The 12,088-nt window shown below is 32.2% G+C and overlaps 1 protein-coding gene across 1 annotated transcript in view; it reads left to right on the top strand.

Annotated features, from left to right (window-relative positions):
* The window catches only part of LOC107445748 (uncharacterized), a 42,596-nt gene that overhangs the window by 2,446 nt on the left and 28,062 nt on the right, over positions 1–12,088 (top strand). Inside the window, exons 4-5 of the mRNA XM_071187840.1 lie at positions 1,876–1,972; positions 3,514–3,673. Coding sequence (XP_071043941.1) covers positions 1,876–1,972; positions 3,514–3,673 — 257 coding nt within the window. The remainder of the gene's footprint in view (positions 1–1,875; positions 1,973–3,513; positions 3,674–12,088) is intronic.

The raw sequence follows: 12,088 nt of genomic DNA, 5'->3' as shown, positions 1-12,088 counted from the left end.
TATATATATATATATTATGTAGTGAGTGTCGCAACTACTGCCGCCTGCTATTTTAACTAATTCTGCTTTTAAGTTATTCTCATACAAATGAAGGATTTAATCATAATTGTCCACTTCTCATAGTGCTTGATTCCAAATGTTTAATTGACAAAAATATAAAAAAATAAATTAAAAATACGTTGATTGTATTATATTTAAATAAGGGTCATTGGTATCTTAATGGCTCAGAAACCAGTCCACGGTGGCCGGAATTCGATCCTGAACTCAGTTCAGGTCCACCGACTAGCAACTTTGTGGAATAAGTGAGCCAGAGACAAGGGCGCCGGCAGCGGGGTGCAAGGGGGTGCACTTGCACCCCCCTGGCTTTATTTATAAACAATTATAGAGTATAAAAAATTTTTATTAAAAATATTTTCATTCGAAAACAAATAATTAAGTAATTATTGATACGTAATAATTAAAAAAATGTTTAATCAAGCAAGATTTGCAATCGTCTTGTTAGCTGTCTAAATCTGCTTTTGTTCAATGAATTCTGAGTTATCTTTGATTCTTTTCTTATGCACACTGAGCATAACTACTTAATCTCTCGTGAGGCATTGTAGACCGATTCCATATTTTGGTGTGTCGCATTGTACTAAAAGTGCGTTCAATAGTGCAAGTAGTAGCTGAGGCCAAGAGTTAGGCCAATTTTGATTGCCTCCGCTACAGCTAGATAAAACGGTGTGGCCTCAATAACTAAATCGATGTATTCGAGGGATTCATAAGAATTTTCACTATTCCTCCACATTTCGTACCACATAAATTCGTACTTTTTTTTAAATATCTTGTTAACAATGAAGAAATGTATCTTGAAAAGAATTAACAGATGAAAGTACATGTAATAACAAAACAAAATGTAATAACAGAATATTTAAAAAAAATTTGGGGGAGGGGGGTAGTTTGTTAGAGGGTTGCATCCTCTTTTATATTATTCTGCCGGCGCCCTTGGCCAGAGAAAATTCCCTTCCCTTTCGGATGTGTATCCAAATTGAGTCAGTAGCAGCACGAATGAGTGGTGCTGCCATCTACCAATGGAATTCTTAGCTAATACGTACTTTTACCCTTACGGGGCGTTTTCTTGTCAAGCACAAGGAGCGCCTTCCTGTCTTAATTCGTAAATAGCTGGCGAATCTGACTTGTCTAAGTGTCATTAGAAATAAATTAATTTAAATAAAACAAATTATGGAATATCTAAGCGGAAAAAAAATCAAAATCTTTTAAATTAAGTTTTTATAATATTTTCACCAGCATCTGTTTTCATAATTGCTGCTTTTAATGCTTAGTTTTAGGTTCATTGTTAATAATAAATTAAAAGTGATTCAACGTTTAAATAGTGAAATACTAAAATATTATTAAAGTCTAACGAGAATCACTATTGAGACTGTTGAGATAAAAAATAGCAGAACTTGTTTATTTGCTGAATTTAACTTGAAGATAATTCCAATTATGGTTTGTTATCGTTTCCTTGCTTATTCATGCAATTAAACGAGTATGAGGTTCTTATTTAGGGTACTTCTTCTTTAAGACGCTTTGATTCATCTGATTTTATTTAACTTAAAATCGTATTTAATATTTTGAATCCTCACTTAGTAATTTAGTTTTGAATTTCACTTTATCTTTTAAATCTTGTATTCTAATTTTTACTTTAACATTTAGTTTTTATCTTCAAATCAAATAAACGTGATTTTCTTAAATTAAATCGTTTTTTATTTATTTTTTATTTTATTTGTTTATTTTTTTAATTATTTTCCTCGATTAACAATCATTACATTTTCGAACCTATTAATGAATTAAGGATTAAAAATTTAAAAATTTCTTTTTTTTTTTAATTTTTAGGATTGTTTCTACCGTTGTGTTTTGGTTACATTAAAATCAATGAATTCTTGCATTCCTTATGATTTTCCTATACCTCACGAGGAAGCAATGTGCCCAGGTATGAGCAATCTTTAATTTAATTAAATTTTATTTTTTGCAAGCTGAATAAAAGCGGAGTGAAAAAAAAAAGGAAATTGGCCTATAAATCGATATTAATCAACTCTACAAAATCACACACAAATCTGTAANGTATATATAATTACTGTAGGACAAAAGATTCTTTTAAAAAAATGCAACGCAAAGTCGACAGTTCTTGTTTCATAAATGCAGTAGAGTCCGATGAAATGATCGTTAATATCGTCAGTAATGAAAATGAATCTAGCGAAGATGTTGAAGACAGTGACGATGAAAATCAACATTCAAAAATATTTTATACAGATGGACTGAAAGCTGTCGAATTATTGAATATATAGAACAACAAGAAAAAGCAACACCAGCCTTCCTGTTATCAGTAAAAAAAAGGGCGAAACATTGCTGCCAGAAAGGCGCCAATGTAAAGTAAAACAAAAAACTATTAAGAACTTTTGGACAGATAGACTAAAAGCTATCAAACTATTGAATATATAGAACAACAAGAAAAAGTGACACCAGCCTTCCTGTTATCAATAAAAAAAGGGCGAAACATTGCTGCCAGAAAAGCGCCAATGTAAAGTAAAACAAAAAATGATTAAGGACTTTTGAACAGTCCGCCAGCACGTCACCTGAATCATAGGTCTACTAGAGACCCTTAACTCATTAGTGGTTCAGTGTGGTTACTAATCCGGCTATTCCACAGCCGCGATCCCGGACCTAGACGTTAATCAGCCCCGTCTTTTATCGACAACGGGCCCGCCCGCCACACTGATGTCGGGGGATCTTCTGCACGACCTCGCATGCGATAGCATGGTTATCTGAGCTGGATCCAGCCTTTGTTCCCTAGGGAAACCCCTAGAGAGTGGTTTTTCGAGTCCAAAATTTTGGCCCCTCCTTTCTGATGGGTAGTACGATGCTTTTTATCGACTCGCATCTCTACCCATCCCACAGACGTCGGGGTCGTATTCAGCGCGCCAACGCTGTGCTGGACAACTCCATCATTTGGCCAACAAGCAGTTGGCCGGGAAATTTCTCGCCCCTTTGAGAGCGTAGGACTTTTGAACAGATGGACTGAAAGCTATCGAACTATTGAATATATAGAACAACAAGAAAAAGCGACACCAGCCTTCCTGTTATCAATAAAAAAAGGGTGAAACATTGCTGCCAGAAAAGCGCCAAGGTAAAGTACGAGGCTCATCCAAAAAGTAAGTTTCCCTATTTTTTTTTAAAAGAAAGAACTCATACTTTCAGGAACATATTTATTGGCAACAAGTACAGCGATGCTTCAGCTATTTTTTAACATAGCCACCATCAAAACTGAGACACTTGTCGTACCATGGAATCAACTTTTGTATCCCTCTGACGTAGAACTCTGCCGCCTGTGAATGGAACCACGTGGTGAAACAGTAAACGCTGACCGTTACTGTGAAACACTGCGGAAATTGCGACGTGCCATTGAAAACAAGAGGCGTGTAATGCTTAATGCATGAGCTGTGCTCCTCCATGACAATGCTCGTCCACATACAGTTCGACGCACATCAGCTGTTTTGACGAAATTTGACTCGGATTTGTTTGATCATCCACCTTACTGCCCTCATCTTGCTCCCAGCGATTTACCCGTTTTCTTGCACGTCAAGAAATTCCTGTCCGCAGGTGAGAATTTTGGCAACGACGAAGAGCTGAAGACGTTTGTCACACGCTGATTCCATTCACAGGTAGCAGAGCTCTACGACATTGGGATACAAAAATAGATCCCACAATACTACAAGTGTCTCAATTCTGGTGGTGGCTATGTTAAAAAATAGCTGAAACATTGCTGTACTTATTGCCAATAAATATGTTCCTGCCAATAAATATAGATGAGCCTCGTAAAACAAAAATCGATTAAGGACTTTTTTGGGTAAAAACTCTTTAATTTTCGTAAAATATCCTCTTTAAGTGTTTTTAAATAGACTTTTTAATTATAATATGAATCGTATGTTGTGTGCTCGTATAACTTTTGTATTTATTAAATATATTACATTTAAATCTACTCTTTTTCTTTCCGTTTTTATATTCTTAGCCTTAACCGAGTTTTCTTGGCTATACGAGTTAGCCGTGATTTTTTTTTCGTTATTAAAATGATTATTGAATTCCCTATTTAGCACTTTTTAATTTATAACAGCAAGAAGGGGAGCTCTTTTTACAGCATTCTTATTTTGTTTTAATATTTTGCGGTCTTCAAATTTTCTATCAAAAGAGCAATTTATTTTACACATTATTTGAATTTCTTGAAAAGAAAACGATACAATTTGATTGTTCTTTATTAATATCCCAATTTTACATCTTCAATAATATATAAAAAAATGTTATTTAAATTTGCTTTGATTTGATTATTCGTTATTTTCTTTATTCCGGAGTTAAGCATTTCCTGACAAAGCCAGTAGCAATACAATACAATTTTGTGGGGAATATTTCAGCTACTTTGAAGCGCTTATGCTTTAATACACATAAAAACACTACATACTGACAGTAATATAGGTTTAAAAAGCTTAACTAACGGGATATTATCACAAAAAAATAAACTTATACTTTGGAAACAAATAACGATGATATATATCATCCGTTATCATTTAATATCGAAGATGATCGAATATTTATTGAATGCCTTATGCGGTAACCTCATAAAATACAAATTGAGAATAGAGTTAAAGCTCGAAACCTTACAACCAGAGTACTGCTAAAATCTAAAGGCATGGAAGAATTTAATCATTTTAAAGCCATAATTAATCGTTGTAAAAATATAAATACTGCATTTTAAACAATTATTATTCAAAAAATTATGGATAGAAATAAAAACTCCCTTTATACTATCTGTACAATTATCTTGAACAATAATAAATCTTGTCATAAGTATATTCATCTTGTAGCATTTTTCAAATAACACATGTTCTTTTTTAAGTTTCTCAGTTTCATAAATCAAATTTGGGCTTTACAGTGGAATTCTAACAGCTTCAACAGAATTCAATTTATTTTCACCCGTTACCGCTTTTCTAATACAAAATAAAATAATATATATAAAATATACCCCGATTACATTATGACCGATTACATACGATCAAGCGCTCACCAACTGGTCCTACAATTCTCTCACATTGCGAGGGGGTAGCGCGGTAGCACGAATTTGGTTTTCCAAGTAGGACCACAAATGCTCTATTGGATTAAGATCAGGTGAATTTGGGGGCCAAGACATGACTTGAAAGTCACATGAATGTTCCTCGAACCAATCCATGTCGATTCGACCCTTATGACATGGTGCATTATCCTGTTGGTAAACACCATCCCCAGCAGGAAAGACTGTTCCAATGAATGAGTGAACCTGGTCTGTAACTATGTTCAAGTAGCTTACAGACGTCAGGGATTGTTCTATGAGAATTATGGGTCCTAATGTGCCCCATGAAAACATTGCTCCTGGGCGAGAAACCATGAAAACCTGGGCGAGCCCATTGTTATAGGATGGAGGGTGGTCATAATGTAATGGCTCTTCGGTGAATAATATAATTAATAGTAAATATACGAGTAATAATAAGTAAGAATACGAGCAAACCACGTGGATTGTTTTAAAATTGAATAAAAATGGCAGCAAACGGTTTTGTCGGAAGAAATAGTTCCGATTGGTTTTCCAGCACACGTGACTGAAAATAAAAACTGATTGCGCTGGAAAAACTGATTCCATTTATCGTTACAACACCGGTGCTCTAAGAAATACAATTAGAGCTGCAGTAAAAATTACAGCAATTTTTTTTTACAATGCATCATTGCAACCATTTTTCTTATATTATCTTCACAGAGAATTTTTTCGCTATCGTTCCATTTTCTGTAGGTTTTATCATGTGTCTTTAAGATAGTTTAAAAACAATAAATCATAATATTATCTAATATATTTTTTTATCCTTACATAGGGCAATTATCACAAAAAATAAATTTGGATCCGATTAAAGAAAGATGTATAAACCGTTGTGGTAGAAAATCTTGCTTGTAAGTAATAAAATTTAGCATTATTATTTTTATTTATTTCCCTTTTGCATTTACTTTCCACCAATCTGGAAACAGAATAATATTTACAATTTTGAAGCCCAAAAGAATATATCGTTTAGGTTCGTTTCGATTTCAAAAAATATATTTTTTGTTTTATTTTAACTTACAGAAGAAAAAAAATTCTCTGAATAAATTTGAATCTAATAATTTTAAATTTATGAAAGGGATTTCAGCAAGTGACGCTGTGTGGATATCTCGATCCTAATTTGTTGTTGAAGCGTGGAATTTGTTTGCGTTAGCAACAGTTCTTTCCATTCTCTTTCCAGTAAGCCAAGCCCGTCAAGAATCCATACTCTTAAATGATACATTCTATATAGGTTTGATTCTTCAGCATAGATTCTTCACGAAGATTTTCAATTCTCTCACAATATATTTCTTACTTAACACAAAGACAGATATGAAGACATGCAGGATACAAACAAACTAATTTTCCACTGAAAATGCCAGCTACACAAAACAAAACTACATCATGGTTACAATAAAATACTAGAACGAATAAATACAATAAAATACTAGAACCAACGTTTCTCCCCTATACACTATTCCCCAATCTATTAACATGGAATAACCGGTTTTGCTAGGCAGAGAAGACGTTTAAAATACCACTTTTTACGTGCAGAACCGTTAGTAGGTTAAATTTGAATCATTAAATTTTTAAATAACTACTTAAATTTTATTAACTATTAAACTGTGTATCTTAATTTTTTGTTTGTTTTTGTAAGTCATTTTTAAAAACCTAAAATTTATAATGAAAAATAATATTAAAGTATGTACACATTTCATTATCAAATTAAAGTTTGCTTGTTTTATTTTTCCAGTGAAAAAACATATGAAGCAAAAATTTTTCGTGAAGGGGACGTACCGGTAAGTTATATGACTTTTGTTTCCCGTAATTGTATTTGTCATTATTTTTTAATTCAGACTCAAGTTCTGGTTGGTTATTGGAAATATTCAGATGGGGGGGGGGGGGTTGGAAACTGTTTCGGAAGCATTATATTAAGCTTTGTTAAAGTAAGAGTAACTCGCATTTTAGAAATTAAGGCTTGACTGTTTAAGGTATACTTGTATGGGGAGTTAGGTAGATTTGTATGGGGAAGGGTGTTCAAAAGTTTTTGGTACTCAAAAGAGATTTGATATTCTATTTTAGAAATTTATGGTAATTTACTTTACTCTTACCGCACTTTTAATTTCTGGTGCAGTTGTGAATACAGTTCTCTGAGGCGTTATCCTTTGATAAGTGTTTACGTAACCTCACCTTCTACAGTTTTTGAAATGGGTGAAATCAGTTTGTTGAAGACAGTTTTTTTCTTAATTTTTAATTTTTTCTAACAACTATTTTAATGAGATTTTTTTTTTGTAATAAAAACTATAATTTGGAATGTTATTAATCATAACAAATAAAAGACAGTTGGTAAACTAAAAATCGAAAAATACAAATTTACTTTTTCTGCTCGGTCAAAATGAAAAACAGTGGTTTCAGGAGATAAAATATGGTTCTTTGAATTAGTGAATTCGTTGCTTATAACTATATTGGTAAGGTCTACAATGTAAAAAATTCGAACGAAATTACGGTTACAAGCACTGTCACACCGGATGCCGATCCTTTTTATCATAAAATTAAATTTTTTTCGGAACATGTTACGGTTCAAAATATGTGATAAACGTTGATTTTTACTGTAATAATTAACGTAAAATCATAGAATCTCTCTAATTAACTAAATATTACTGTAAAAATTACGGTGTAATATTTTACGGTAAAATAGATTTTACGGATGATTCGCCGAAGGTGCCGGTAACTTATAAAGTCTTATGATCCGGAATTTTTTACAGTGTGGAATAGATTTCCATAGTCTTTTTTTTAAAAAAATCGAAAACAGTATTAAAAGTAAAATACAAGAAATAATAGTGTATGTTTTAAATTCTTATGCATGTTGAGCAAAAAATAATTATACATTCGTAACAAAATTTTAAAAAAAAACTTGCTTGATAAGGAACCTGCAAGTAGCAATAATGTGGAGGAGAATCGGTTATCCAGTATGGTAAAGGAAAAAGAAATGTAGAAAATAACACATGTCATGCAGTTAACAATTTGTAGATAACAATTAATGGAAAAGGATACATTTTATCATGAGAAATAAACTATATATATCGAATAAACAAATCTAATAATTTGATTTGATCTTTCGCTCTCGAAAAACATTTTACCATATTTTTGGCAAAACTTTTGAACGCTTGTACGTAGGCCATGGAAGCACCTTACGCATCTTATATACTCGCAATTTTTGGTTGTGGTGTTCTACTATTCCTTAAATCCAACACACTGATCTTCAATCAAATTTTAAGTCTGTAGAATATGATAAGTTTATAAATTTAAATTAATTTTCTTCTCCTTTGCTAGGAATGCCTTGTTTTTTTCTTCTAATTGTTTAATTGCTTATTTTTATTTAATCACTTTGTTCCTTCTACATTTTTTCAATATTTTTTGGTATTATTAAAATCTGTTTGGTACATTTTAAATTTCCACTTTTTTAAATTTCGCATGACTGTACCTGCCCTCTAATGATGGAAGAGACATTTTCAGTTTTTAACTTTTTTCAAAATTTTGCAAGAAATACTTGGGGGTATATTTATAATTTTATAGGTTGCTCAAGCGATTTTTTATACTTAGCAATAAAGTTTAAAACTTTAATAGATTTCTACAACCGACAATAAATTACAAAAGAAATTGAATATTTTTGTAAATCCTGAGACTGGAAATTAAGTAATGAACTTGTAACTTGTATTACTTTAGTTGTCTCGAGCAAGAACTGCATAAAATTTCAGAAGCCTAACTTAAATATTTATGAATATATGGACAATTTTATAAAAAATTAAAATTTTTTGCTATAATTTTAAAAATATTTAATAAAATGAAGCGAAATTTATAGACCAATTAAAAATTAGTTACAAAAACATTGCTTAGTTACAAAACAAAGTCGTAAAAATTTACGAAAAATATTGCTACTTAAAGTAGTTCTTTTATATTTCGCATGGGTGGAAAAATTAAAAATAAAAGTTCATAAATTTGTAGTTAATCGTATTTCGCAACTAATGAAAAAAGTATGATTATCCATCGAAAAATTTTAACTATTTTCTACGTAGTTTTTGTATTTATTTTAAAATAAGAGATTTTAAACAAATTTGATTTTGAATCAAAAGACATTTAAAAGCAAATGATAATACTTTACAATAATCACCCAAACTGTGATGGTTTAAGGAAGGAAAACATACTTTTGTGGGGGATTATCCACAAAAGTGCTGATTTCATTTTCAATAAATTTTGTTTAATAGTACAAAATGAAATTGTCTTGAGCTTTCTTTATCTTTTATTTGCTCAAAAGAATTTGCTTGATTTTAGTGTATACTTTTAAAGTTATTACACAAAAACATAAGATAAAAACTCATATTTTCTTATAAAAATGTCTTTATTTTCGTAAATATTTAAACTAGATTTATGAAATTTCATACAATTATTGCAAATAGGACTCAAAGTTACAAGCTTATTACTTGATTTTCTGGCATAGGGTGTTCTAAAATACTTGTTTATTACGCAATTTATTTACTGTCGGTCTCTAAAGCATCTTGTTGCTAAATATGATTGCAATTTGTTGATAGGATGAAATTTGTTGTTAAATATGAAAAATTGCAGCAACGAATTACCTCTAAAGTTACAAAGTAATCTTAATTCTTTCTTGGGAAATTTTAAAAAAAAAACAATCAAAAGTGGAAAGTGCTTCTTTATTATTGTAGGGTAGTGTATATGTTACGGCGAATAACCGAAATCTGGAGAATGTCGACATTCACCGGTGAATGTCAACATTTACGTAGTCACTTAGTGTATGTCCGAAATAATTGCTAAATACCCTTATTTCTGACTTTCACCGGAGAATGGCAACAATCATTCTACAATCCATGCAACAATCATTCATCAATCAACAATCTTTGGTGAATGTCCGAAATATTTGTTATATCCAATTTTATATTAATTTATTTGTTAATATTATTATATTTATTTGATATATTTATATTTATTCTATATTTTAATACTTACTGACGGTAGATTAGAAGAAACTTCAGTGTTTGGAGTATCGGGCAAATATATACCGGGCAATGGCCCTTGATTTAAAAAAAACCATCAGTGTAGGGTATACCGGGCAAATGTATACCGGGCAGTGGCACTTAACCTTAAAAAACATCAGTGCAGGGTATACCGGGCAGTGGCACTTAACCTTAAAAAAACATCAGTGTAGGGTATACCGGGCAAATGTATGCCGGGCAGTGGCACTTAACCTTAAAAAACATCAGTGTAGGGTATACCGGGCAGTGGCACTTGACCTTAAAAAAACATCAGTGTAGGGTATACAGGGCAAATGTATGCCGGGCAGTGGCACTTAACCTTAAAAAACATCAGTGTAGGGTATACCGGGCAGTGGCACTTGACCTTAAAAAAACATCAGTGTAGGGTATACAGGGCAAATGTATGCCGGGCAGTGGCACTTAACCTTAAAAAACATCAGTGTAGGGTATACCGGGCAGTGGCACTTGACCTTAAAAAAACATCAGTGTAGGGTATACAGGGCAAATGTATGCCGGGCAGTGGCACTTAACCTTAAAAAACATCAGTGTAGGGTATACCGGGCAGTGGCACTTGACCTTAAAAAAACATCAGTGTAGGGTATACAGGGCAAATGTATGCCGGGCAGTGGCACTTAACCTTAAAAAACATCAGTGTAGGGTATACCGGGCAGTGGCACTTGACCTTAAAAAAACATCAGTGTAGGGTATACAGGGCAAATGTATGCCGGGCAGTGGCACTTAACCTTAAAAAACATCAGTGTAGGGTATACCGGGCAGTGGCACTTGACCTTAAAAAAACATCAGTGTAGGGTATACNAAAAAATTTTTTTTATTGAAATGTTAATTAAGGTGTCCACTTATTTATTCGCTTAATAGTTTTTATTTGTTTAGACAAAGTTACTTTGTTCCAATTTCATATTCTAATACCCAAAAAGTACTTACGTAGCGTGAAAATATCTTTTGTTATGTAACTCTTTCAAAAGTACATAAAAATGGTTGCCAGCAGGGATGTACAAGTAGATTTATTAAATACACCTTGTGCGCTACCTAGGAACCAAATCTAGAACCCGACACTCGAAATTTTTGCTCTGTTAGAATCGTACCCTGTTACAATTGACCCCACTCTCCCCTACTCGCAATTTAGAAGTTATGAGAGATTGAGGCTTGACTAATTGAGCCTTTCCTGTTTTAGGTAGACTTGTATGGGGAAGGGTGTTCAAAAATTTTTGGTATTCAAAAGAGATTTGATATTCTGTTTTAGAAATTTATGGTAATTTAATTTACTCTTACCGAACTTTCAATTTCTGGTACAGCTGTGCGTATCCATGTATTTAACACTGAATACAGTTCTCTGAGAAGTTATCCTTTGATAAGTGTTTACGTAACCTCACCTTCTGCAGTTTTTGAAATGCGTAAAATTTGTTTGTTGCAAGACAGTTTTTTTTTTAATTTTTTCTTACGACTATTTTAATGAGATTTTTTTTTGTAATAAAAGCTATAATTTGAAATGTTATTAATCATGTCAAATAAAAAACTGTGGGTAAACTAAAAATAGAAAAATATAAATTTACTTTTTCTGCTCGGTCAAAATGAAAAAGCAGTGGTTTCAGCAGACGAAACATGGTATTTTATATTAGTGAATTCGTTGCTTATAACTATTGTGGTAAGGTCTACACTGTAAAAAATTCGAACGAAATTACGGTTACAAGCACTGTCACACTGGATGCCGATCCTTTTTATCATAAAATTCAATTTTTTTCGAAACATGTTAGGGTTCAAAATAAGTGATAAGCGTTGAATTTTATTGAAATAATTAACGTAAAATCATAGAATCTCTCTAATTAAATAAATATTACTGTAAAAATTACGGTGTAATATTCTACGGTAAAATAGATTTTACGGATGATTC

This window comes from Parasteatoda tepidariorum, chromosome 2 (assembly GCF_043381705.1).
Source record: "Parasteatoda tepidariorum isolate YZ-2023 chromosome 2, CAS_Ptep_4.0, whole genome shotgun sequence".
Classification (NCBI taxonomy): domain Eukaryota; kingdom Metazoa; phylum Arthropoda; class Arachnida; order Araneae; family Theridiidae; genus Parasteatoda; species Parasteatoda tepidariorum.
Note: the sequence above shows the minus strand (reverse complement) of the source record. Positions and strands in the feature narration are given on the sequence as shown.